The sequence below is a fragment of the Equus caballus genome, chromosome 9 (assembly GCF_041296265.1).
Source record: "Equus caballus isolate H_3958 breed thoroughbred chromosome 9, TB-T2T, whole genome shotgun sequence".
In the NCBI taxonomy this organism is placed as follows: domain Eukaryota; kingdom Metazoa; phylum Chordata; class Mammalia; order Perissodactyla; family Equidae; genus Equus; species Equus caballus.
In genome coordinates, this window is record NC_091692.1 from 95541279 (window position 1) to 95568316 (window position 27038).

The 27038-nt window shown below is 56.0% G+C and overlaps 1 protein-coding gene across 6 annotated transcripts in view; it reads right to left on the bottom strand.

Moving 5' to 3' along the window:
- The window catches only part of SLC45A4 (solute carrier family 45 member 4), a 129284-nt gene that overhangs the window by 28836 nt on the left and 73410 nt on the right, over window positions 1-27038 (bottom strand). For 3 of the 6 annotated variants that reach the window (XM_070221927.1, XM_070221929.1, XM_070221928.1), the window contains 6 exons: window positions 18918-19106; window positions 16613-16792; window positions 14920-15956; window positions 13968-14067; window positions 12630-12841; window positions 8556-10412 (listed from right to left, as the gene is read on the bottom strand). In XM_070221927.1, the coding sequence (XP_070078028.1) occupies window positions 10053-10412; window positions 12630-12841; window positions 13968-14067; window positions 14920-15956; window positions 16613-16792; window positions 18918-19106 (2078 nt within the window). In that variant the 3' untranslated portion in view covers window positions 8556-10052. Of the gene's footprint in view, window positions 1-8555; window positions 10413-12629; window positions 12842-13967; window positions 14068-14919; window positions 15957-16612; window positions 16793-18917; window positions 19107-27038 lie in introns of those variants that run through there. The other 3 variants (XR_011421488.1, XR_011421490.1, XR_011421489.1) reach the window with 2 other exon arrangements.

Below are 27038 nucleotides of genomic sequence, written 5' to 3' on the forward strand. Positions count from 1 at the left end.
GGACTCCAAAGAATGCTAAATATAAAAGAAAAAGTTGATAAATTGGACTTCAAAACACATCATTAAGAAAGTGAAAAAAGAACCCACAGACTGGGAGAAAATATTTACAAGGCTACATCTGGCAAAGACTTGTATCCAAAATATATAGGAGCTCCCACAAATCAATAAAAAGACAAACAGCTCAGTTAAAAAATAGGCAAAAGATACTTCACCAATGAAGATATATGGATGGCCAGTTTGAAAAGATGCTTAAAATCAGTCATCAGGAAAATACATATTAAACTACAATGAAATACCACTTGGTGCTCATTAGAATGGCTAATATTAAAGATTCACAATGGCAAACACAGGTGAACTTACGGAGCAAATGGAACTCTCATACACTGCTGGATAAAAATAACCACTTGGGGAGAACTGTTTGTCAGCTTCTTATAGACACACACCTACCCTGCAACTCCACAATCCCACACTTAGTCTTTTACCCGAGAGAAATGAAAACATACGTCTACAGAGCTCTTTATGAGAACGTTCATAGCATCTTTATTTGTAATAGCCCTGGACTGGAAACACCCAGAAAGTGGAAAATGGATGTCACACAGCCTCACAATGGAATGCTATGCGGCCCTGAAAAAGAAGGAAACTCCTGATGCACACAGCAGTGTGTATGACTCGCAAAAGCATTACGCTGAGCACAAGGAGCCAGGCACAAAGGCTACAAACTGTGTTTCCATTTATGTGAAGTTCCAAACATGAAACTAGTCCATGGTGACTGGCTTCCTGTCGGTGGTTGCCTGTGCGGGATGCGACTGAACTGGAAGGCGTCGAGAGAGAACTTCCTGGAGTGGAGGAGGTGTTCTGTGCAGACCGCGTGTGGGTCACTGAGGTGTGTGCCTATGTCAGAACTCACAGAATTGCGCACTTACACCTGTGCATGTCACTCTATGTAAATCCACCTCAATTTTAAAAAATCACTATGGAGCCTACAGCTGTGGAAAAAAAATAAGGGAGTATTTCGAATTTGATGCCAATACATTTGACAGCTTATATGGAATGGAAAAATTATTTGCAAGACACAATCAACCAAAGCTCGTTCGAGAAGAAACAGATAACCTGAACAGCCTTATCTACAATAAAGAAACTTAATCCACAGTGTAAAACCTTCACAAGAAGAAAACTGGACATACAGATTCACTGATGAGTTCTTCCAAACATATAAGGGATAAATAATACAAATTCTGTGCTAATTTTTCTTTATAAAAATAAAAGAGTGAACACTTCCTGTCTCATTTTATGAGACCAACACCACCTTGCTACCAAAACCAGACAAGATATTACAAAGAAAAAAAAAATACAGACCAGTTCACATCACTAACATTAAAATCTCTAACAAAGTTTTAGAAAATCAAATCTAGTAACATATAAAAAGGATAATTCCTTATGACCAAGTGGAATTCATCCCATGAACATAAGATTAGTGTAACAGTCAAGACCAGGTGATGTAATGCCCCGTCTTAGACTCAAGTTCATCCCGGTTGATTTGGAAGGGGCGCTCGGACATAGCGCAGCTCCACTCACGATAAAAGCTCTCAGCAAACCTCCCAGCGGAAGCTACAAACCCCGCAGCAGACACGATGCTTGATGGTCAGAGGCTAAGTGCTTCCCTCTAAAGTCAGGGACAGGGCAGACTCCTTTCCCCACAGACTGGGGGGAAATATTTACAAAATGTATATCAGGTAAAGGACTTGCATCCTTAAAAATAAGAAGAAGAAAAACAAAGCAACTAAAAAGCAGGGCAAAAAATTAGACATTTCGCTAAAGACATACAAATGGCAAATAAACACAAGACATGATGCTGAACATTTAAGGAGATGCAGGGTAAAAGCAGAGTGCGATACCGCTGCACACGCCCAGGACGGCGACAGTTTGAAACCCGTGCTGACGAGGACGGGGCGCGACCAGAACCCCCGTCCCTGCTGTGGGAAGGGCAACGCAGAGCCCACTGGAAACCAGCTGGGCCGCTTCTCATCAAGGTGAAACTATACACACCGTACGACTCAGCCGGCCTCACAGGGGGGAGAACATGCATTTACACACAGTCTTGTACTCAAGTGTTGGGAGCACTTTTATTCATAGCCAAGAACTAGAAACAACCCAGTTGTCCATCCGCTGTCGAGTGGAGAAACAAAGTGCAGCGTGTTTGTTTAACGGACTACCAATCAACGACAAAAAGGAACTAATGACGCCTGAGGGACTACGGATGGATCTTGAAAACTGATGCTAAACGAGAAAGCAATCGCTCAAGATGCAGACTGTGTGATTCCACTGAGAAGAAACTCAAGAAAAGGCAGAACCTATAGTGACGAGACGCCCATCGGCAGTTGTCGGTTGTCCTGTGCAGGAGGTGGGAGGAGGGTGTGCCTAAAGGGGCACCCGGGGACTTTCCGGGGTGAGGAAGTGTGCTGCCCTCACCTGTGTCGGCGAGAAGTTTCTATGTGAACATGTGTTTTCATCCTCCTGGGCGGCTCCCTAGGAGTGGAACTGCTGGGTGTTATCAGAACTCTCTAACTTTTTGAGGGGCTGTATCTACATCATGACTGCATTGGTGGGTACACACTGTATGCACTTGTCAGAACTTACTGAATTGTGCCTTTAAAATTGGTCAATTTTATTGTATGGAGATTATACCTCAACAGAGTTTTTTGTTTTGTTTTTTGCTGAGGAAGATTGGCCCTGAGCTAACGTCTGTGCCAGTTTTCCTCTATTTTGTCTGTGGGTCACTGCCACAGCATGGCTGACGAGTGGATTAGGTCCGAGCCTGGGATCTGAACCTGCAAACCCAGGCCGCTGCAGCGGAGCACATGAACTTAACCACTACACTGGTGGGCTGGCCGCAATAAAGCTCATTTTTAATGCAAAAAACAAGTTGAAATCAGAAAGAAAAGGAAACAAATCATGACTAATTCTGAATTACACACTTTACTGATACACAATGCTCAAATTAACAAGATGACACCAAATCTCTACTCACCTTGTGTGGTGTAGACCCAGCCAAGTCCAAGTCTCCCGTGCCTGTTCGAGAAGCTGTGCCAGGCTTGGTCACACCCCTGGAGCCACCATCTGCCGCCCCGTGGGGATGGGGTTGGTTCCTTGTCTCCAAATGCCCCTGCCCTGCCCCCTCCCCCTCCCCCCTTCTGCCAAAGTGCTCTGTGCGCACCCCAGGTGGGCTCCCTCCTCCAGTCTGTTCGGTCGCTGTCCATCCTTCCAGGCCTCGTTTATGGGCCCTGGGAAGCTTCTGGCTCCTGTCTTGAATGTGTGCGTTTCCTGTCATTTCTAAGGGCCTGGGATGGAGCACTGTGCCCGCCTCCTGCATCTCTCGGAGCTCGGCTTCCTGATGGCAGACTGAGAACACAGTCTCCTCCTGTCCATGCTGTTGAGGAACCAAACAACATAACGAGCGAAAGAGCTGTGCGGGTGGACGCCGAAGACGAGGCTTAGTGTTAGGGCCACGTGTCCTCTAGGCGGGGTTACGAGCAAACGTGCCATTTCTCATTAGGAATTGCACTCTTTCCACTAACAAATTTTTCTTGTCTACATGTCCTTGAGGGACACAGGTCCTTGTTTCCTGCCCTTCCCAGGAGAAGCCTGAAGTGTCTCCCCCAGAGAGACGAATTAAATTAGTGCGGAATTTTTAGGTGATAGATGAGACATAGGTACATAGAGGATAGATAAGATAGATATAAATAAAATGTCTTTCCTTATTTTCTAATAAAAACAAACCCCCCAAAAGAAAAGAACCTCTGCTCCTACTGTTAAAAGAATATAGCAGACCTACATGGGCTGCTAAGGAAGATGATCAAATATTTTGCTAAATTCAAACTAGACTGTAAACTCTACCTAGTGTGGTCCAATTTTTGTAAAAGAAAATAGTCTCTGTGCTTGCATACAGGGACAGATGTGAGGGCCTGGGGGGAGGGTGCTGGGGTGCTGACTTTCTGTTTACTGGCCCTAGCCCCTCAAGGGCCACCGTGGCCGGCATGTGCCTCCTCAGACCAGCACCTTGGAGGGGGCACCTGCATCAGCGGAGGCAGCACCTGGGGTGGACAACAGGGGGCGCAGCGTGCTTGCGTTGGGGGGGGCGGGGCGAGGATGCAGGCAGGGTCCCCGCACCTCCCTTCCCGTCCGTCCCATCCCCACAGGGAGGGCTCCTGTCCCACGGGCACTGGCCATCTGTGCTGCAGCAGGAAGGGGGATGAGGACCCCTTAGTCCTCATGACACAAGGAGTCACCGCCTGTGATTTGTCCGAGGGCACCCGCATCACAGCACAGGACCCAGGCCTGGGGGCTCCATCCCAGACACTCAAGCTGGCCCCCGGGACCTGGCAGTGACCTCGCGCCCCCTCCGCTGTGGTCCAAACTGACCCTTCTCCCTCCCAGTGCCCATCCCCAGGCCCGGCCTCAGCCCTGGATTCACTGGCCCCCAGCTCCCCGCCCTGGGTCAGCAGGGCCTTGAACAAACTGACCCATGTCGGTTCTGACCTCACCAGCTGTGTGACCTTGGGTAAAGGTCTCAACCCCTTTCATGTTCTCTGCTGCCAACCGGGGGTGACAGCCTCTTCCAGCTGTCGAGGGCCCCGCCCAGGCGTGGCACACACACCTGGTGCCTAATGGCAGCTTGCCCGCTCAAGCTGCACTGGCTGGCCATACCCAGGGCCCAGTTTCTGAGTCCCCCTTTCCTCAAGTGCTCTCTACAGGCAATCAGGGCCCCACAGCCTACCTACCAGGACAGGCCTTCACAAGGAAGGGCTGCCAGACCTGTGGCTATACATGGCCTGGGACCCCAGCCCTGGGTCCCCTTGAAAGGGCCTATGATAGGTCCCCAGCATAGCCAGCATGCTGGGTGGGTGTTACCCCAAGCTGGCTCAGCCTGAGCCCCAACCTGAGCCAAGTGAGGCAGGCAGAGCTGAGACCCCTCCCCCCAGGCAGACAGAGCTGCCCTGGAGGGGCCAGGACTGCAGGCGGCCCGTGCTGGGGGTTCAGACATGGGCCCCAGGTTTGGGAGCTGGGGAGCCTCTGGGGAAACTGAGCCCACACTCAGTCCACTCCCACCCAGGCCTCGGCCACAGCCAGCCGTCTCTACCCTCCCACCACTGGACCCACCAAGGCTCCAGGAAGCAGGGGGCAGGCCCAGTCCCACAGCCAAGCCACAGAGGAGCAGAGGGAGGAAGTGACACAGACACACCCACATCGTCATCTGGTAAGGAAAGGTTTATTAAGATTCAACTGCAGGGTAACAGAGCACAACAGACATGGGGAGGTCCTGGTCCAAACCCAGGCTGGTCTACGAGTGGTGGAGACGAGAGCACTACAGACGGGGCTGTGTGCACAATGGAGGTGAAGCGACAGCATGTCATGCGGCCAAGGGCTACTGAAGAGCACGTTAGGACCAGACTGCGGACAGACACACACACCAGGCCACTTGTGCCACCTAATACAAAAATTCACTACTGTGCGAGAGCGCTCTTCTTTATAATCCTTCTTCCTCATTAAACATTATGTGTTTAACACACACTTACATCGTTGCTAAAATCAGCAAGACCTATTATAGTGCTCCAACTTAATAAGTTGATAAGACAAGTTGTCCTGTGGGCAGTTCACAATGGAACTAAATAGTTTGGTTCCGAGACGCCCGGGAGCTTCTCTCGTAACAAGAGGCATTTCCAACCAACGGGTCACTGTCACCCAGAGGGTCTCAGTCCATGGCACAGGGGGCGTGCCCCTGGCAGCCTGCAGGGAGGGCAAGGGCACACTGCGGTGGGGGTGGGCTCTCAGCATTCCCAGAGGTCCCAGTGGAGCTGGCTGCTCCTGAGGATGGGCTGGCCGAGGGGCCGTCTCCAGGCTGGGGGTTCGGGCCAGAATGGTGGTGGCTGGCTTCCCACAAGGAGGTGACGGGGAGGGCTTTAGGCTGGGCCCCCAGACATGCCACATGTCCAAGGGCCGTGCTGAATCGACACCACCACCAGTGGGTGCTGGGCCGGGTCCCCCAACAGCTGCACGCCAGGAGCACTCGGGAGGTGGGCCCTCAGGGCGGCCCAGGCCGGGATGCAGGCAGGAGGATGGATGGAACATCTCAAAAGCAGCCGCTTGCAGACGGGACATCCAGAAGGCAGGCGTGTCTGTCTGTTTCTCGTGGCCACCCCCGAGGAGGACCCGTGGCAAGTGTATTTGCACACTCACCGTTCTGGTGGCCAAAGGCGGACAGAGCTTAGGAGAAGCCAGGCGGCCCCGGAGAAGCCACATGTTGGTGCGTCTTTTCCGCAGTGTGTCCAGTGTGAACCTGGGGTATGTTCTGCAAGCTCGGCCTATAACAGGACCGCAGTCACTGGCTACCAACCTCAGACATGCCACACAGCCAGCAGGCCGGGGCCGGGCCACTGTGCAGGGTTGGAGGGAACGCTGCCGCCCTCTGGCACGAGCCCTGCCAGCCGCTCCTGCCTCCTGCGGCCCCTCAAGGCCAGGTCTCACTTCAGGGTTCTGAAGGCGCACACACCTGCTTCCCCACACGCTAGTCCCTTTGAGAAACACACCTGAGGACCATGTGGAACCAGTGACCCTGCGAGGAGGGCCCAGCTGGCCTGCCTCCCCCCAGGGGACACCGCTGACCTCAACATTTCCTCGGCCGGGCCCCCCAGGGGCTCCAAGACTTTCGAGGGCAGTTCTCTGGGAAGCAGCGGACAGTGGCTGGCGTGCTCATCAGCAGGCTGGATGCTGCCGGCTGAGACACCTGCCCCTACTGCCAGCTCTTCAGTCACCTGGGAATGTCACAATGCCACTCTGGTGACAGAACAGGGCAGAAGGGGTGCAGGGCAGGCTGGCCTGGCCTAACCCCGAGGGCCTCCTCTGCCCCCTCCCACAGAGCACAGTCCTGCATGGCCCAGGCTTCTGCCACATGTGGCCGGGGCCTCTCTTTAAAAGACTCTTTACTTAGTTGACTTTTACAGGGAACAAAAGATGCGAATCAGACCGACGTTACCCTGTTTTGGTAACAGATCCATTTATATTACATGGCAACCAACCAAGTCCCTGCCAAACATGCCCCGTCCTCCGCGCAGAGGCGCTGGCCTGCTGCCCTGAGCCCACATGCCCCGGGGCTGCCTGGCCGGCCTACCCAGGGGGCACGCCCAGGACCCGGCCTAACCAGGCCCCTCTGCCAGAGCCTGGCTAGTCACCAGGCCGCAGACAAGCTGCTCTGGGGCAGTTGTCCTGCGTTCCCACGGCGTCTGAGGTACAGCGCTGGGAAACACACGTGCCCGAGCCACAGTCGGCAGCCACGCCGCACAGCTAGCCCCGTCTTCCCGGCTTAAGACACACGGTGACGACACTGAGAGTTTCAAGTTAGCGCAATCTTGAGGTCACCTCGCTGCAAGGACAGGGCTGGGGCTAAAGGAGTCAGCTACTGGGCCCTCCCGAGCCCACAGTGGAGCCAGAGGGCCCAGGAGGGCAGCCCCAGAAACCGACCCCGTGGGGATCCTCCAATCCAAAGCACGGGGTGCCGCCTCTTTTTGGTCTGCACGCTGACCAGACCTGCACGTTCAGACAGACTTTGGTCACAAACATCCAAAGGGCTTAAAAATCTTTACAAATCTACCGAAGCACAGCCAGACCCTCCTGTGCTGAGGACGGACGGCGGTCACACCCCTCACGGGCCCTCACTGGGAGCGGCACACGCCAGCCTTGTTCTCAGTGCTGTTCTTCCAACAGTGACTTCAACACAATGTCCTTTGATGTCTTTGTTATTTCAGACCATATTCAAGTTTAAGGTTGGGATCTCAAGGATCGATGCACTTTTCAGGGGGTGGTCCCCACCATAAACCCCTTTCACCTCTACAATCACGTCCCAGCTGGGCCCTGAGCCTCGTGCACAGGCGACTGTGAGCGCCGGCCCCAGCCCCAGGCAGGGTGGGTGCCCGGGGAGGTGTGGCACCTGGGGGCTGGACGCGTGTTTGGTTCACTTCAGATCTTGATTCGGGTCTGTTCCACTCCCGTACTCTCCCCTCTCCAGCCTCCCTGTTTCCAGCTGTCAGGAGACCCTTCGAGGAGCAGGATACGCCAGCTGAATGGAGGCTGCAGCTTGGAGAGAGGACCTAGGATCTTAAAGCCATTAAGGGGAAACCAACTGCATGTGAGGGCCTGTGAGGGGTGCCCGGCTGGTGGGGGAGAAGGAGCTGGGCTCGGGGCCGGGTGTAGGCCGGCAGTGGGTGCTGTGGGAATGCCAACAGTGCCTTCAGTAGGAGGGGGGACTCTTCTGGTCCAAGCACATGACTCACAAGGCCAGTGTCGGGTTTAACACAGACAGAAAACGCTCGGGTCATGAGGTCAGTTCTCTGGGATCCCGGGCTCCGAGGGAGGATGCCAGGCCCGAGGAGTGCATCTGGTGTGGATAGGCACCACGGCTCCTTGGACACGTAACACAACCTACAAAGTGCCACCAGTGGCTGACACGCGGCAAGACGAGAGGCTGGTCAAGGACATTAAACAGTCATTCCTTTAAACACACAGAAAATTCAAGTAATTTATTTAAAAACTGCTTAGTTTCTTCTTGAAATATATATATATTTGCTTTAGAATGATCATATTGCAGCATGATTCTCATGCACTTAAAAGTACTTTAAAAAAACACCAACTTGAGGCAGCAAAGGATGACAACTGTCTTCCTTTAGCCGGGCGCTGTGCAGGTGGCCTCCCTGTCTCCTGAGATCAGCCGGCTCAGACTGCCCGCCCCACTGGGAGACGCAGACACCGCTTCGCTGAGCGAGCCTGTGGCCTGGAGAACAGTTCCCAACAGCTGTAGCACGTGAGGACTGTGCCTGCCCAAGTCCGGGTTTGGTTTCTACGCCGAACCAGAAGCGCTGCGCGGCGCTGTCCTGTGAGCGGGCCTTCGGCCCCAGCCAGACGCGTTGTCCACTTGGCAGGCGTCCTGATTCCAGAGTTGAGCGGAGTGCGCAGGTGGGAGGAGATCAGAAGCATGCCGGCCCGCGCACACCCGAGGTAGGCCTGGGCAGGACGCGGGCGATGCCGCCCCCGGAGCTCTGCCCTCGTGATTTCCCCAGCAAATGGTTTCAAGATGAGTCAAAGTGCAACGAGCAAGTCCACAGACTCTCTGGGAGCTTCAGACAGACATTACAGGTCAGAAGCCGGGCAGGGACACGCGCACACGGCGCATACGCGCGCAACTCTGCCAGTCCTGATGCTGCCCCCTGGCGGGTGTCCCATCCCAGCCCCCTGGTGGGGCGTCTGGAAGCGACCCTTGCGGATGGCCCTTCTCCACCCAGGGGAGCCTGGGCCCTGCCTCCTCCCAACTTTGGTGCATGGCTGCTACCACTGCTCGCCGCCCACGAGCGAGGCTGCCCGGGCACAATTTGTCAAACCCTCTGAGGAAAAGAGAAGATGCTGTTCTTCTAAGAAAACCACAGTTTTCGGGGAAAAAAAAACGTTTTCTATAATAATCATAAAGAAAAATACTCTCCAACAGCTGCAGCACCAACAGAAGGGGATGAGATCTGACAGAGCTCCAATCCCTGTGGGCGTCCAGAGAGAAACGTGACAGAAACGTTTTAGTCACCGACTGCACGATTGTCGTCTGAAGCATTCAGATAAGATACAGCAAAGGAATCAGGTATTTTTGTTTTCAATTATAACTTTGGAAATGCATAATCTTATTTTTTTCCTAAATTGCTTATTGTCTGTATTGTAAATCTGGTCTACAATTTAAAAACATGCAGAATAATAGACCCAGAGAACAAAAGATAGAATTGAAATTAAAAGATCATTTTCAATTAAAAAAAAGATTTCAAAATGATTTTTTAATCGTGGAAAAAGGAATGCACGTGGCGTTTTGCCCAGCGGCTTAACCTACCCGCGAGCGCCGCGTCTCCACCCTGCTGCGGGAAGGACTCTGGTCTGCGCTGCCCGGAGCAATGGCAGCCAGCCTGAGCGCAGCTTGCGCCCGGCCCCTGCGCCCCGCTCCCTGCCGCCCTCTGGAATGTGTGCGTGGCTCAGACCATCGACTCCGTCACCACCGGCCCCTGCGGGCCCTCCTTCCGGGAGAGCTTCAGCACGGAGGGCTTCTCGCCGCCACTCCCGCCTTCAGCCGAGGGCTGGCATGGCAGGCCCCGCTGCTCGTCCTTGGCTTCTTCCGACACCTCTGGGTAGATCACCAGGAACGTGGCTGTCAGGAAGCCCAGGAAAGAGCCCACAGAGGCCACCATGGGGATGACGCGCACAGTCCCAACAGCGTCGACCACGCCCCCCAGGGCAGACGCCACCAGGATCTGGGAGATGTAGACCTGGCAGGAGAGGATGGCACAGTCGATGCCGAAGCCGCGCTTGGAGTTCCCGGGGCTGTGGTGCACGTACTGCAAGAGAGGAGAGCACGTGGTGAGGGCTGTGCAAAAGGGAAACCCGTCAGTCAACATGCCCGTGCTCTGCAAACTAGCTCAGCAGTCTCAAACCGAAACTCGCCTTCCACTCGGCTGCTTGGCAGAGCACGGTCCACCCAGCCTGTCTCCCCCACCCCGTTCCACTTCTACTCAACATGGTATTGGAGGTTCTGGCCATTGCAATCAGGCAAGGAAAGTAAGACATGGTAAGGACGGGAAAGGAAGAAATAAAACTCATTATACATGGATGATGTGACTGAGTATGTAGAAAGTCCAAAAACCCAGAGAAATGCTACAGGAATTAGTAGAAGAATATGCCATGTTTATGGATAGAAAGCAAAATATTATACAGCTTTTAACTCTCCCCAAATTGATCTGTATAACGATTGTGTTTCCAATAAAAAGCTCAAAAGCTGATTCTAACATTCAGATGAAATGTACGTGGTCAAGAACAGCTAAGAGAGGAGCTGGCCCGTGGTGCAGTGGTTAAGTTCGCACTCTCTGATTTGGTGGCCTGGGCTTCATGAGTTCAGATCCTGGGTGTGGACCTACACGCTGCTGATCAAGCCATGCTGTGGCAGCGTCCCACATACAAAACAGAGTAAGAGTGGCACAGATGTTAGCTCGGCGACAATCTCCCTCACAAAAAAAAAAAAAAAGAATAGTTAACACAACCTCTAAGAAGAAAACGCTGTAGGACTTACACTACCTGGTTTCAGGTCTTATTATAAAACTAATTAGGATAGTCTAACATCTGTCTGAAGACAGACAGACCAGACCAATGAGAGAGACTGGAAACAGGCCCCCCCCCCCACGCCGAGGTGGACGCCTGACTTAAGACAAAGATGGCGGTGCAGTGTGGACAGGGAACATGCGGCCCCTACAATGAGTGGCACCGGGACAGGCAGCCATGTGTCCATGGGAAAACTAATAGTCTCTGTCCTCTGCTTCAAACCACACACATACACAAAACCCACACTGAGGCAGACTGCACATCGAGACTGCAGGTGCACGGAGGACACGGGCAAGGACCTTCTGGGCAGCAGGGTCAGTGGTAACCCCACATGCCACCACCCGCAGGACGGATATGTAAACTGCGGCCAGACAGTGGACCAGGAAAAAGAGGGAAGAACTGCCACACACAAGACAGGAGGAAGCACAGACACGAGGTGAGATCAAAGCAGCAGATGCTCCAGCCACGGAAGGTTCCGAACCGGCCAGCGGAGCACAGGGTGTCGAAGCCCAGGCGAGGAGCGCTGTGCGGTCTGCCCTGAAGGCACAGGCGTGTCTCCTTCCGAAAACGCAGTAAGCCGTTCATTCACGATGGGTGTACTTTGCTGTAGTCATGTTAACTTCAACTAAAAAATCTATTTAAAAGAATGCCATCACTCAGAACTCCCTTAGTTCCATCTTTGTTAGACACCTCTTCACAGTGCATTTTTTCCTTCATAATCGTGTCAGAGACGAGAAGATTAAACCTGGGTTAGGTTTAGGGAGAGACAGCTTCTCTGTGGTCTCTTCCTTTCCCTTTGAAGGGTCTGGACATGAGTCCAAGAACCCGGCCTCCACCTGCATTGAGGCTCCTGAGCACGTGAAAGGTGTTAAAGAAACACGGAATTTCAAAGACTCGGTGCAAATGCAAACTATCTTAACCTTCTGTATTGAGTACATGTCGAAATGATGTTTTGGATGTACTGTGTTAAACAAAATATGGTAATAAAATCGATTTCATGGTCTTTTCACTTTTTAACATGGCTAGTGGAAGTGCAGACCTGCCTACGCGACTGGCCAGCACGGCTGCCGAGCTGCCCTCAGGCCCGCGGGGCAGGGACCGCCGGCGGCAGGCAGCCTCCCGGGGTCCCAGTCGCAGCGCTGTGGAAGGCACCCGGAGCCTCCAGGCGGTGCCAGGCGGGCCAGCAGCCAGGCAGCCAGCGCCTTGGACCAACCTAGGCAGCCAGCAGCTCTACTGCCCCTCAGGGGCCGTTTCAGAACCAAACAGCCAGGGCCATTAGTGTCTCAAGTAGCCCCCAAGTGGAAGGTGCGGAGCTGTGGCTGGAGATGGAGAGAAATGAGCACAAGCTTTGGAGCAGACAGATCTGATCATCTGTCCTGAAGTGCAGTTCCTGCTGGTGACCCTGTGCCCCAGCATCCTGCCCTTGGCCACCCTCGCCGGCCCCGCAGCCGAGGACACACCTCCTTGCTGTCGTGGTACTGCCCAAGCAGGGCGTAGGGGCAGTAGGAGATGCTCATGGAGACGATGCCCATGGTGCTGATCATGATCATGGCGACGTAGACATTGGCGAACATGGCCATCACGGCCGTGCCGATGGAGAAGCCCAGCGTCCCCAGCACATAGATGACCCTGATGCTCAGGTCGTAGTTGTCCAAATACTTCTGTAGCAGGGCTGCAGAGAGAGTGCGACCACAGGACAGTGACCGACAGCCCTGCCCACCAAGCGGCTGGGTCAGCTCCCTTCACTCCTGTGGGGCTCCCTCCACCGCTTGCCCCTCGCCGCCCCACCTCCTCTGCTGAACTCAGCCCAGCTCAGGAACAGGCAGGCATCCCCTCCTCTGTGCCCGCCCTGCCGCACCACTGCCCATGCCGCACAGCTGGCCATTCACGCCGACCATGCGTGAAGCAGTCAGCTCACTGTGCACATTTCACGTCCAGGAGCTCCAGCACTCAGGAGAAGCCGGCCCTCTCATCCCAGACCCCGTAACCTGACCCTGTCCTGCCGCTGTCCTGCCAGGCCACCCCGGCCAGGCCCAGATCCTTCCCATCAAGCCAGGCCCACTCGGCGGCGCTCTCCGGCCTGACACCCATCCTGCCTTGGGAACTCGAGTCCTAGCTGGTTGTCCTCATGGGCATCCCTCTGGATCCAGCAGGCTAGACTCCTGCTCACCCTTCCTGACAAGGTGGCAGGCTACCTCCTCCAGGAAAGTGTCTCAGACGCTGTCCTACCACTACTACTCCTCTATCAAAGCACAGACAGTGTTGTGTGACTATCATCCTGGCTTCCCACTGCCGTGCGGCATTTATCTCATCTATCCTCAAGTCCCGGTCACGCTGAATGAAGCTGGCTGCCGCCCTCACAGTTTGGGTAAGAACAGGCAGGGGCCAGCAGGCCCCAGACGCACTGCGTGCCCTCAAGACTTGGGAAGCCCTGGGTCCTCCGCCCGTACCACTCTCCCCACCTCCTGGCGAAGGCACCAAGACCTCTCCCCTGGGCTCAGGGGGCACAGCCCCTGTAGTCCTGCCACCACCCTGAGCCCCTCCCTGGCCAGAGCCTCTCTGAGGAGCCTCCGGGGAAGACGGCCTGCAGTGGGGTCTCAGGACACCCAGGTCCTGGCACCAGCCTGTGGTGGCTTTTCCCTGAGACGAGGCCGCACAGGCTTCCATGCTTCTGTCGCTAAGGGACAGCCTGCTCAGTCACAGTCAGGGCCCGCTTCTGTGCAGCAGGACGCCCCATCCACAGCTGCAGCTGCTGACGTTTCCCGGTGCACCATCACCTAAGTCGGGGCTCAACTCACCTGAGCAAATGGCGCCGGTCGCCGCGTAGATGACCAGGCCCCAGCAGCCCATCTTCACGCCGGCGTTGTAGGCCTGCCAGGCCGTTGAGTTGGAGGGGGCCTGTTCCAGAAACAAGACTGGGGTTCAGGGGGGCAGGGACCAGGTGCCATACCCTCTGGGCAAAGGAGGCTATTTCCAGCTCAGTGACAGACGGGCGGTTCCTCCAGAGAGGCGATCGTTCTGTGGAGAGAAGCAGCTGCGCCAGGCTGGTGTCTGGGCAGGCGTCTGTGATCCCTCCAGCCTCGCTCCCCCTGAGCTGGGCTGATCTAACCTGCAGCTCAGCTCCCACTCCACCCTCCCGGAGCCCAGGGGCCACAGACAGCAGCTCAGATGGACCCGGAAGGTGAGCGATGGTGTGGAGCGGGGAGGCCTGAGCCTGTGCAGGGCCACCTCGGCCCCCACCCCGGGTGAGTCGGCCACAGGTGGAGCCAGCTGACGGCATGGGGAACAGGAGCAGCACTCGGCTGAGTCCCGATCGTTATTTGTGGCACTAAGTTCTGGGGCAGTGAGGCACATGGCACAGCACAACCGAAGGAACACCTCATGCCGGCTTCTCACAGTGTCTCGCCCTCATGTCAGCCCCAGTCATTTCCACCTGCTGACCGTAGGCCCAGGTGCCAACGCTCTCTTGATGTGCCCAAGGACCCCTGACCCCGTTAACAGGGGGGCCCACCGTGCACCTCCCACCCCTGCATGCAAAGCCCTGCGCACCTCCCTGACTCCTGTGGGTGCTGGGGCTCGAGGAGGCGGTGGGCAATGGAGGCGACCGGGGGAGTGGCTGCCCTGACGCCGAGGCCGTGTCAAGCTCGGTGCAGTGAGCCATCAGCATTGCCAAGCTCTCCTGGCTGGCTCTCCCCGTCTCACCCTCGCAACCATCCTGTGAGCGCCAGGAGTGGGGCCCCAGGTGCTCACCTTGGGGTCCCCTTCGAAGATGACCTGGCCCATGAAGTCGGTGTAGAACACGGCCTCGGCGATGACAGAGAACCAGGTGAGCAGATGGCAGAGGCAGAGCCGCATCAGCTCCCGGGGCATCTTCAGCATGGACAGCCACAGCAGCCGCACAGTGGTCTCCCCGTCCCCCTCCTCGCTCTCCGTGTCCCCGCTGGAGTTGGTGGCCCCGCTCTGGTTCCGGTGCCGGCAGCGCTGCCGCTGCCGCTTCTGCAGGTCATACAGGTCGCTCATGCTGCGTGATGGCTTGATCAGGACCACGGCGTTGGCCCGCCGGTAGCGGTAGCGGTGGGCACCGATCTTGCCGTAGTAGGAGAAGGTGCTGGAGGCCTGCCGGCGGAACATGTGTCTTCGCCGTCTCATGGAACTGGACGTGGCTGAGGGCTTTATGTCTACCCTGGTGTAGCCGCTGAGGCCGTCTTTTAGGGGGGAGCCACTTCCGTTTGGGACTTTGGCTTCGTTTGAGCGATTATCAAGCAGCGTCTCGTCCTCGTTCGCAGGTTCCCTGAGCAGTGGGGACAGGCAGGGCAGCTTGGCCTTGACGAGCTCCTGACTGGTGCTGCGCGGGGTGTTGGGGTAAGAGGCGTCGTGGAAGATGGACGGCTCAATGTCGTGCAGGAAGAGCAGCTCGGGCTCCAGGTCCAGGGCGGCGTCTGGCACGTGCAGCACCGAGTCGCTCTTGCTCCGCACCATGTCCACGTCCAGGTAGTCCAGGGCCAGCTCGTGCTCTGACTGCACCTCGTCTGGGAACATGGTGGCACCACCATCCGGCACGCTCAGGCGGGCGGCGGGGGGCAGAGCGTCAGCCGCCTCCACGCTCCGCTCCTGCTGGGGGCTGTACTGCTCCTCCTCGATGCTGAAGAGGTGCAAGGCCACCGACACCGTGAAGATGATGGCCGCGAAGAAGAAGAGCACCTGGTTCTGTGTTCGGAACCAGGTGCTCAGGAAGGTCTGGGTCCAGTCCAGCCCGCCCAGCACGTAGCCGACGGCCCCGCCGAGGCCTGGGCAGGTGGGAGGAGACAGAAGCAGCTAGTGAGCGACGCAGGGCACTTGGGGCCCCCAAAGGAGGCAGGCAGGCTGGAAACATCTAGACGGGCTTTCACCCTCAATCGGGCCCAGGGTTGCCACTCAGTCATGTCACAAATCAGGACATGTTTTTGGGACAGAATAAGAAAACAGCAGGAAAAACAAACAAGAACCTATAGCTGACCCTGGGTTTGGAATTCTGACCTCACAAATTCCTGCCTAAGAAATGAGGGGCGGATAACTGACAGGAAGGAACACGAGCGGCTAGCCCCAGACTCGCCTCGGCACCGACCGCCATCCCCTAGGCTCTGGAAGTCGATATTCCCTGTGGGATGGGACAGCCACCCGACTACAGGGAGTAGTCAGCACAAGGCCCCAGGCCGCAGCCACCTGGCCAGCACGTCACCCCTGTCCAGCCCCACAGTCACTTGGCCCTGCTGGGCTGGGGTCCCTGCTCACTGCCTCACTCGTCGGCATCTGAGGTGCAGATGCACCTGGGCCATGGAAGCCCACCCCGAAGTGGGGGTGCCGGTCTCAGGAGCAGCTGCCTCCATCCCCACAGTCCTTGGTGCCAAGCAGGGGGTGGGGAGTAGAAGATGCAGGGGGGAGGGAGAGTGGGGCGCAGGCTCACCAGCAGAGAAGGCGTGGATGTTGAGGGCCATGTCCTGCTCCTCGCTGTCCACCACGTCCAGCAGGTAGGCGCGGATGGGCCCCTCGGTGGCATCAGCGCTGAAATCCAGGACCACCACCCCCAGCACTGTGAGGATGATACCAATGGGCTGCCGGCTGGGGACATCACCGAGGGCCAGACCTAACAGAGCACACGGAGCAGTCGGATCTCAGCTCATAATGCAGACAGTCACCTCCAAGGGGTGAGGGTGACACCTCCACTCCGACCGGAAGGGGGCACGTTCCTGGGCACAGACTTGGGACAAGAAGGGCTTTGCCTCCTCCACTTCTGCCGTTTGCAGGATTACCTTTACTCCCCGTTCACATTCACTATTGGGCAAACCCCAAAGAGATTACCTGACCTAAAAAGGGGAAACGGTCCTTCCTACCAACCTTCACCGGGGGGCATGTTGAGAGCACCGACTGAGCATCAGTGAGCGAGGAGGACGTGAGACCAGCACGGCCCTCACACGCCCCTGTGCACGCTGCGTGCAGGGTTCCACGTCGGCTCCCGGGCTGGGGCCTCGAGAGGGAGCCCGTGTGCGTGCCTGGCCCAGGGTCTGCAGGGCGCTTGGTTGGCATCTACTGAACACATAACCACCCAATGACAGCTCGTTCCTGCACTGCGGTGTCTAGAGGAAGACTCTGTCTGAATTCATCTTACTGATGCCACACGGTGAACATGTGTTTGTTTTCCAATTTGCTTTACTGAGAATTCACCTTTGAAGGCCGACACCGGTATTTCACAAGTCAGACTGCAACCAAGGCAGCCAACCGGACCTACAGGTGACTTGTACTGTATGCTGGAAGGCCCTCGAGCTGAACTGAAATAATACTTAAAATATTAACTGCTTCCACTGAGAGCTTTTCAAGCTAATTCTCTGAGCAGCCTGGGCTGGAGAAGCAACAGCTCTGAAGAGACAGATGCAAATGGTCTCGCTTCTCATGAACTTCCTCTGTGAGCGGCTGTCAGCACCCAGAAGCAGCTATAACCACACACCACGTCTCGCCTCCCTCAGGGAGTCTGCCCCTGAACCCAGAGACCAAATCACTGGGTGCAGCGCCCGTGAGACCAAGGGCACCCTCTTGCATAAAGATGCAGAGCCGGCCGTGGGCCACAGTCTGGGACTTGGGCCCAGCGCCAGAGCTTGATGTGTTAGCTGGAACGCAGACAAACCCGCCCTGCGTGCGGGCTGGGAAAGGGGTTTCTGACCAGCAGCTCCCTGCTCGCCACCTGGACCCCATGGTGCCTGAAGAAACACAGACACAGCACGGGACAGGGGGCCAGGGCTCGGTGCCAGAGCCCCTGGCTCACTGCATCCAGGCCATGTTGAGGCGGGACCACCCCACGGACACAGCCTTGAGAAAGCCCCAGGGTCCTCTCTAGGTAAGAGTCAGGAAGGGGCTGCTGCTCCCCAGGGTGAGGGGGACAGCCAGAGAGGCCCACAGCAGTGCCCGCAGGCGCTGAGAAAGTGGCAGCCTGGACTTCTGTTTGGGAGACACCCCAGCTGGAGGAGGCCACCCCGAGGGGTGCAGCTCAGGGAGGGTGCCCCGGCATGCCCCCACACAGGCCTCTGAGAAGCCAGCGAGGCTCGGCTACCCCAGGTTTCCTGTGGCCTCTTCCTGAGCGTTCCAGCATCGCTGACTCCCACCTGAACTGCTGCAGACTTGGGGTAAGTCTGTGGGTGTCAGAAGGCAGAGGAAGCCTCCATCTTAAAAAGCCGTTGCCAGAAAACAAGGTTTTGTCTCTGGCAGTGCTGATGGGCACCGGCAAGGTGAAAGCTACGCTCCCACACAGAGCTGCTTTAATCAAAAACACAACAGAACAACAACAAAAGCAAAACAAAACCTAAGTACACAAAACAAAAACAGCAAGCATGGAGTTGGGTCTGGACACTTTCAATACCAAGCCTAAGAAAAGGAGAAAAAAAAGAAAAGATAATTTCTGAAATAATGCTGGAAACAGGATGTGGTGTCAGATACGCATTAAGAACAAATGGGTCACAACAGGAAACGCTTCCCTGTGAACAGGTTCCTACGGCTTTCCCACGTGGGCCCTGCTCCAGTGCTGCCAAGCACGGCCAGCGCCTGGGCGGCCAAGGGCTCGGCACCGCCACCCCGCCTGGGGACCAGAGGGAGGCCACGCTGTCCCACAGCCGGCCAGTCTGAGTCATCTAACACCCACGTCTCACTGAGCAAAGAGCTGTCCCCAGTCAGGACTCAGCCACGCACATTTTAGGGCGCGCAGCGTGGCAGAGGACACTCACCGATGGCAGAGCCGTTCAGGAAAAGCGCCACACCGAAGAGCACGCCCACGCAGAGGGCCAGGATGAAAGGCCGGCGGCGGCCCCAGCTCAGGGTGCAGCGGTCACTCGCCGAGCCGATGAGCGGTGTGAAGATGAGGCCGAGGATGGGGCTCAGGAACCAGGTGAGACTGTAATACTGCTCCGGAAGGCCTGCAGCAGACACGCAGCCGTCACACGCGCAGGCCCGGAGCAGCGCTCACACGGACCCACCCCACCCCAGTCGGACTCTGCCGGAAGGCCTGCAGCAGACACGTAGCCGTCACACGCAGGCCCGGAGCAGCGCTCACACGGACCCACCCCACCCCAGTCGGACTCTGCCGGAAGGCCTGCAGCAGACACGCAGCCGTCACACGCGCAGGCCCGGAGCAGCGCTCACACGGACCCACCCCACCCCAGTCGGACTCTGCCGGAAGGCCTGCAGCAGACACGCAGCCGTCACACGCAGGCCCGGAGCAGCGCTCACACGGACCCACCCCACCCCAGTCGGGCTCTGCTGCCTTCTGCTCACAAAGCACGGGAACACGGTGCCGCTGTGTGCACAGCCCCGCGGGTGAGACACTCTGCTGAGGGGAGAGGCTCCCCTCTGTGAGCCTGGGTGAGCGGAAGTTAACCCAAGCCTCCCTGGGAAGCACCAGGCAGCCAGAGGCCAGCACCTGGGCCTTGTGACAGGCACCCTGTGACCTGCCCGCAAGTGCACACGGCCACTGGGCACAGAGCGTAACAAGCAGCACATGCTAGTCGCAGTGGAGCGTGGACCAGCCGTGTACACGTGGGGAGTGCCACGCCAGGGCCCACACAGCAGGCGCCCGTGGACAGCACGAGGTTGAGGCCCTTTCACACCACTGGCACTGACTGGGCCTCTGTCTCTGCTTGGGGCCTGCTCAACGTCACCTCAAGGGCACCAGGCACTGAGCTCAGTCAGCCTAGAACAAGGCAGGGCAGGAACTGCAGCCTCAGAGAGGCAGTGAGGACCCACACTGCCTGCACCCTGGGCCTCATGACCGGAATCTACCACCATGGTCCGGAGGAGGGAACATGCAGCCACGATGACCCCAGCAGGGGGCCGCTTAGGGGCAGCGGGAGGCGAAGAAGCATCAGCATCCACCTGGAACCAAGGGGTGTATCTGGCGCTGGACATTCGCTCTCACTGAGTCCTCCTACCCATCCAGGGAGGGATTATCATGCCCATTTTACAGATGGAAAAACTGAAGCTCAGAGAGATTAGGTAATCTGCCCCAGGTCACACAGCTAGAAAGTGGGAGGCCCAGGACTTACACCAGGGCTGCCTGATTCCAAAGTCCACGTGCTCCCCTCCCTCCGATATGCTGCCGTCCTCTCACACAAACCCAACACCCATCGACAGCGGAATGGAGAAACAATTCTGGCATCCACATGTGCTAGAGCACCCTGCAGCTACTGGAACGAACAAGCCAGAGCTTGGCGCAACAACATGGCTGACCCTCGCACACAGCGCTGGAGGCGGCAGAGACATGCTGTGGGTTCCACCTATCCGACACCCAAAGCAGCTAAATGAGCCTCTGCTGGTGGCAGCCAGGGTGGCTGCCCTTGGGAGGGGAGGGCTTGGGGCTGGTATGTGCCCTCCTTGATCTGGATGGCGGTTCCTGGTGACAATGCACCCAGCTGCAGACTTGGGTCATGCACTTCCCCGTATGCTACACTTCAACAGAAAGTTTACTTACAAAATAAAAGGTGCTCTGGCCTGCCAGCGAGTCCTCTGGCTGATGTTTTACACCGCCAAAGGTGCCGAATAATAATACTGTCCTGACTACCAAGAAAAATAAACTCGTGTAGGAGGAGGAAATCGTTTCCAGAGGAAGAGGGAAGCACCTTTCGAAACTATCGCCAACGTGCCCATTAACATACTGCTGCCTTCAGCCTAGAACTCGAGGCGTCTGCCTTGACCTCTGCGCACACAGCACTTTGGGAAGGGTGAATCCTGTTCCTGTTTCCAGTCAGCAGAATGTGCTGTTTGAGGAAACGAGAGGCTTGCTGAGTGTCTGCTGACGAGCTACGGTTCATACGGCAGGCCCGGTTCCTCGCTCTCATCACCAAGCCACGCAGAAGGGAAGCATCGGCTGGCCGGCCATGCTGATACGGCCACATTCAACAGCACGGGGCGCCCAGCACTGTGCTTCCCAGCAACGACTCCCCGACAAAACTACAGAGAGTGAGAAATGCAGTCAAGATTCCAGAACAGGAAGCACTCTCACCCCAACGTACAGACTCTTTTGCTGGGGTTTTTAACCAGGTTACTACTTTACTAATGAAGCCTAGTGACAAGTGGCTCCTTGCAGAGCTGCAGCACGTGCTCGCACACACACACACACACACGTGCGTGCACAGCGACTCCCTCCTGTGGGGCTCTCTCTCCTCGGCTCCCGGCCCTCCTGCTTCAGGCTTCCTGCACACCCCTTGCTGATTCTCACATCCCGGCCTGGCTCCTCTTAGAACTCTGAGGGGGTCACCCTGCCAGGAGGCCTCCCCACTTGCCCACAGCTCCCACTCGCCTGGGCACATCAGTGTATTTCCACACCTTCTGAAACACTTGTACACATTCTCAAGAGACAGCCCTGAGGGGAGGGACTGGGTTATTCATCCCTGCCCCATACGTGACCCACAGAGGTGTTCACGTCTGTCAAACTGAACCAAACCCGGAGATGCTAGACGGGAAAGCCCCCAGAGCACCGCCCAGTGAGCACCAGTCCGTCTCTGTTGATCTTCACCTCCCCGCTGGCTTCCTTTTCTGACCACCTACAGGGCCAGCTGGAAGCCCTCCTCCACCCCCAGCCCTCTCCACCCCTGGAGAGGCCAACCCTTGACCCCCAGCCCCTGCTGCTGGCTGGCCCCTGCTAACCTGGTCTGGCCCAGTCCTTGGGCTGTGGCTGGCCTACCCCATCCCTGGAGCACCTGCACCCACCTGGCCTGCAATCTGCCCCATGTCACCAGGACCCCAGGTTCCCAGCAAGCCCACTCTCTCGGGCCAGATGAAAAGTGCCGGAGCAGCTCCCACCCTCCTCTGCCGCCCCGCGACACGCGCACGCCCCTCTAGCATCACATCACGGCACCTGGTTACGGCCACGCCCGCAACGCTGGTCCAGCTGCCGGTGGATGAGCACAGACAACACACCTGTGACCCGCTGTGCTCGCCCTGGCAGTGTGGCGGCCAGAAGCAGACCTCGTCCCTGGCCTCCTATGGCATCTGGTCCCAGGAGAGGTTGGACCGGAGCAAGCTCACCATGGCAACGCATGGTGCTCGGGGACGGACTGGGCTGGGAGGGCAGCACCCTGGAGCCAAGGTCTGAGGGGGATGTGGACAGGGTGCTGCAGGCGGGGGGAAAGCAGGGTAGGCGTTCACCTGGCTGTGGAGGGGCCGTGAGCAGGAGCTTCCACATCTTTACAGACTAAGAGACAGGCCGCCCTGGTGAGACAAAGGGGCAGGCTTTAGACACGCAGGCCCCGGGGACCCCGGCGGGCATCTCACGGGGGACAGCAGCTGGCTGCCGTGGGGCCCCACACACCCTTCCCTGGACTTCAGGGAGACAGGAGCCAGGACGGGGTCCAGAGCCCGGTGAGCACATCCTCCCACACCTTCCAGGGCATGTGACCGGCGGGAGGCTGCCCAGGGCAGGGGTGCCAGCTGGGGGACCACAGGGTCCCAGCTGTTGTCCCCTTGCTACGTGGAGGGACTGATATGTGCACCCAGACTCCTCTCCTCCCTCTCCTCCTCCAGGTAGAGGCTCTGGAACAGGACTGACAGACTACTGCCTGTTTCTGCATAGCCTGCAACTTAAGAATGGTGGCCACATTTTTAAATGGCTGAAAAAGATCAAAATAAGAATGTTTCCTGACACGCAAAAAGTTTTATGACACTCCAATTTCAGTGTCCATAAGTAAAGCGTTACGGGAGCAGAGTCACACGCATTCGCGATGTCCTGTCTGGGGCTGCTCTCCAGCTGCTAGACAGACCCTGCGGCCCCCGGAGCAGAAGATGCCCTGGCCCTCGACAGACAGTGTGCTGAGCCTGCTGTGGAACGCGGTTTGGGTTCTGCTGTGCAGGTTCCTTGTCTCCCATTTTGTGTTTAGCTGTCCTGTCACCGCTGGAAGAAGGGTGTTAAAGTTTCCAACGATGATGGCAAAGTTGCGTATTTCAACCTTTAATTCTGTCCATTTTTGCTTTATGTGTCTTACAGCTCTGTTTATGAGGAGCACACATTGATGATGGTCACATCTCATTACTGAACCGACCCTTTCACCCTGTGAGCTTGCCTGCTCCTTTACCGCTGGCAATACCCCTTATCTGAAGTTCACTTTTTCTGATATTAACACTCGCCCGAGCCCACGGAGGCTTTCTATCGGCACAGCAGATCTTTACCCATCTTTTTACTTTCAATCCATCTGCGTCACAGCATCTGAAGAGCGTCTCTCACACAGCATACGGACAGATTCGTGTTCTCATCCATTCTGACCATCTCTCGTCCTCCCTGGACTGTCCAGTGCACTGACACTTAGTGCAATGACTGACGCGGCTGACACAGGGCCACCATTTCACTGCCTGCCTTCTGTCTCTCCTTGTTTCTGTTCCTCTGTTCTTGCCTTCTTTAACTGCTTTTTCGCATTCCATTTTACTTTATACATTGGTTTTTTGGCAGTATTTCCTAGTGGCTGCTCTCAGGATGACATTATACGTTGCCTTTTCAGTCTACTTGGTGACTCTTACAAATCACGTGAGAACCTGGCAGCTGGCTACGTCCGTCCCCCCGGCCCCCTTACTACAGCAGCTGGCACAGGGATGACATCCACAGACAAGGAAACCCCACGCTCTGCTCGGATGTTTGCTGTAAGAGTCATACTTACTGTAAGGGGATGAGGAGCACACTCGCCCTTTATTTCCCATTGTCCAGCCCTTCCTTCCCGAAGATCTGAGTGCTCATTTGCTATCCCTTCCCTTCAGCCTGAAGAACTATCTTCAGTTTCCCAAGCATTTCTTTCAGAGCAGATCTGCTCATGACGAAAGCTCTTGGGTTGTATCTGAGATCTCTTTACTTCACTTGTATTAGGATGCCTGTGCTGGATACAGAACTCTGGGTTAACCTGCCGCCCCCAGACCTGTGGAGAAGTCGCGCCGCCGTCTCCTGGCCTCCGCGCTTTCTGAGGAGAAGGCTGCGGTGACTCTGGGACTGTTCATGAAATGGGCTCTTCCCTGATTTCTTCCAGTCTCCCTCTTCCTTGCTGGCTGTCAGCAGTGTGACCTTGACAAGCTTAAGCAAGGTTTCCTTTACGTTTATCCTGCTTGGGGTTCACCGAGCTTCAGGAATCCACAGATTTAAGACAACACATTCAGAAATTTTTCAGTCACTTCTTCACGTTTTAGCCCTGTTCTCTACCTGCTCTCTTCTGGGGCTCCAGTCACAGGTACACCGACCTCCTGACGCAGGCCCGCTGCTGCCCGGGGCTCTGGTCACTTCTCTGTTCGGTCTTTGTTCGCTCTGTTCTTCACGTTCAATCATGTCTATTGACCCATCTTTCAGTCCACTGAACCTTCCTTCTGTCATCTTCAACCTGCTCTTAACCCCGTCTGGCTCATTTTTATCTCAGATATGGCATTTTTTAGTTCTAAACTTTTCATTTGGTTCTTTTCTTTTTTACAGCTTCTCTTTCGGTTGAGAGTTGCTACTTTTCGTTATGAGCATGTTTTATGTCCTTCAGCAGTGACACACGCTTGTCTGATCATCCCAGCACGAGTCGTCACTGTGGGGCAGGGTCCACTGCTGCCTTTGCTCGAGTCACGGTCACATCCTCTTTCTTTTTCCGCATATCTGGCAACAGTGAGGTGTACCCTAGACACTGTGAACGATGTGCTGTAGAGCTACACTCTGTTAGATTCTTGTGAAGAGTGTTGATATTTTTCTTTTAACAATTAACCTGGTTGGACTCAAACTCAAAACTCTCTCCCCTGCAATGGGGGCAGCAGGAATCTCTGTTCCTTCTGTTAGCTTTAGCTGAGCTGCTTGAAATGTGTCCCTTAAACTCACGTTTCAAGAATCAGCCAGAGAGAGGGGCAGACATGACACACAGGGTTCAGGGTTCCCCTGGCCCTAACTCTGCCTAAACTCTATCTGCAGGTTTTCTTTTTTTTTTAAGATTGGCACCTGAGCTAACAACTGTTGGCCAATCTTCTTCTTCTTCCCTTTTTTTTTTTTCTTTTTCTCCCCAAATCCCCCCAGTACCCAGTTGTATATTTTTGGTTGTGGGTCCTTCTAGTTGTGGCATGTGGGACGCCACCTCAGCATGGCTTGATGAGCATTGCCATGTCCATGCCCAGGATCCGAACCGTCAAAACCCTGGGCCACCGAAGCAGAGCATATGAACTTAGGGGCCGCCCCGTGGCTGAGTGGTTATCTGCAGGTTCTTCAAGACAGTAAAAGTGCAGCTATTTCACAAAGTTTCAGCCACCCTATGTGCATCAAATGAGGCCAATCTCCAGGCTAAAAACCCGAGGACAGTGAGAAACCCACCGGTGCCATTCCCCTCTCCTGCTACTTGACGCGCTCTGGAGTCTACAGAGTTGTTTTTACATTCTGTCCAGAATTTCTAATTGTTAACTGCAGAAAGGTGGTTCTGATAGGGCTACTGGGCTCTATCTTCTGCTTGGTTTTAAAAATGAATAATGTTGAGTCCTATCATTTTCCCTGATCCTTAGAGTAGGTCTGTGAGGCCGGCGTTACTGGCTTTACTGTTCCCTGCACTATGATAACCTCTCGTCTGTCCTGCTTTGTTACACTGGAAGCTGGGAAGAAAGGACCCACATGTACCTCGTGTCCCGCTGTATCTCCAGGAGGCACTCAACAACTACCTACTGAATCTAAGTGTGTCAGTCAGCAACTGCCAGCTTGTTCTACATCCCATGCTCCCGACTGTGAGATGGGGACAACTGGGCAACAGGGCAGTGGGACCCATGGGTCACGTGGTAAGTGATGGGCAAGCAGGGCAAGCTGCTATCACCAGCACAGTCCAGATGGGAGGCTGGTAGCTAGCTGGAGGAGGGCACAGCTCCCAATGCCCTGAGTCCACCAGGCCACCCCGTTTTCTGGTTTCTCAATGTCCTGACGATGACAATCTTCTGATACAATTTACAGAGCATGGGCACACTGCATTTATCCTGACAGGTACCCAGCGAGGTTTGCATTACTGTGCCTGTTCCACAGGTGAGGCAAGGAAGGCTCAGAGAGGAGACTTGCTCATACAGATGGGGAAGAACACTCCCAACAGCTTGAATTGGTGTTCCACTGCCAGAGCCCATCCTCCTGCCACCGTACCACACTGACGACTCTGCCAGGAGCATCCAGCTTCAGGTTTGGTCTTGCCTCTGCTACGGGGCCCAAGGCCAACCAGAGGGCCAGCAGCAGCCCTGGGGCTGGGGTCTGAAGATGGATTCTGTCAGCTCACCCACAATGCCTCAGCAACCAACTGCACCCTGCAGGGCGGGGGGCCCTGGGCACCTGCATGGGGTGGGCCCCGGAGCTGGAAGCCAGGGATCAGGTGAAGAAGGCAGGGTGGTTGGGGTAGACGGAGGGCAGACTGGAGTCAGAAGGACAGGTGCAGAGCTCTGCACACACGTGCGACGCCAGGTACAACCTGTGAGCACTACGATGCAGCCACCTAGGGACCTGCAGGACGGGCATGCCTGCCCTCCCCACAGAATGCTGTCTTTAACGATGGTTTTACCACATTCCCTGGCATCAGCTCCAGACCCCACTTCCACCTCGCTAATGACAGGCAGGGAGGAAACTGCAAGGATAAACTGTTCCTCAAAGATTTGGCCTCTCATCTGGAACAGCACAAACAGGGGCCAAGCACTTCCTTCTGGCCACGGTCAGTCACTACGACAGTTGTGACCAGAAAATGAAAGGCTGCAGCACCTGGCCACAAAAGAACTGTCCATAATTGTGCTCTTAATCATCCCACAGGCACCTAAGAGGTGCAAGGCTGTGTGAGGTGCGAGGGCCTGAGGGCTGACCACACCAGGGCCTGGTGTGAGCTGTGCCCCAGCCCAGACCCCTC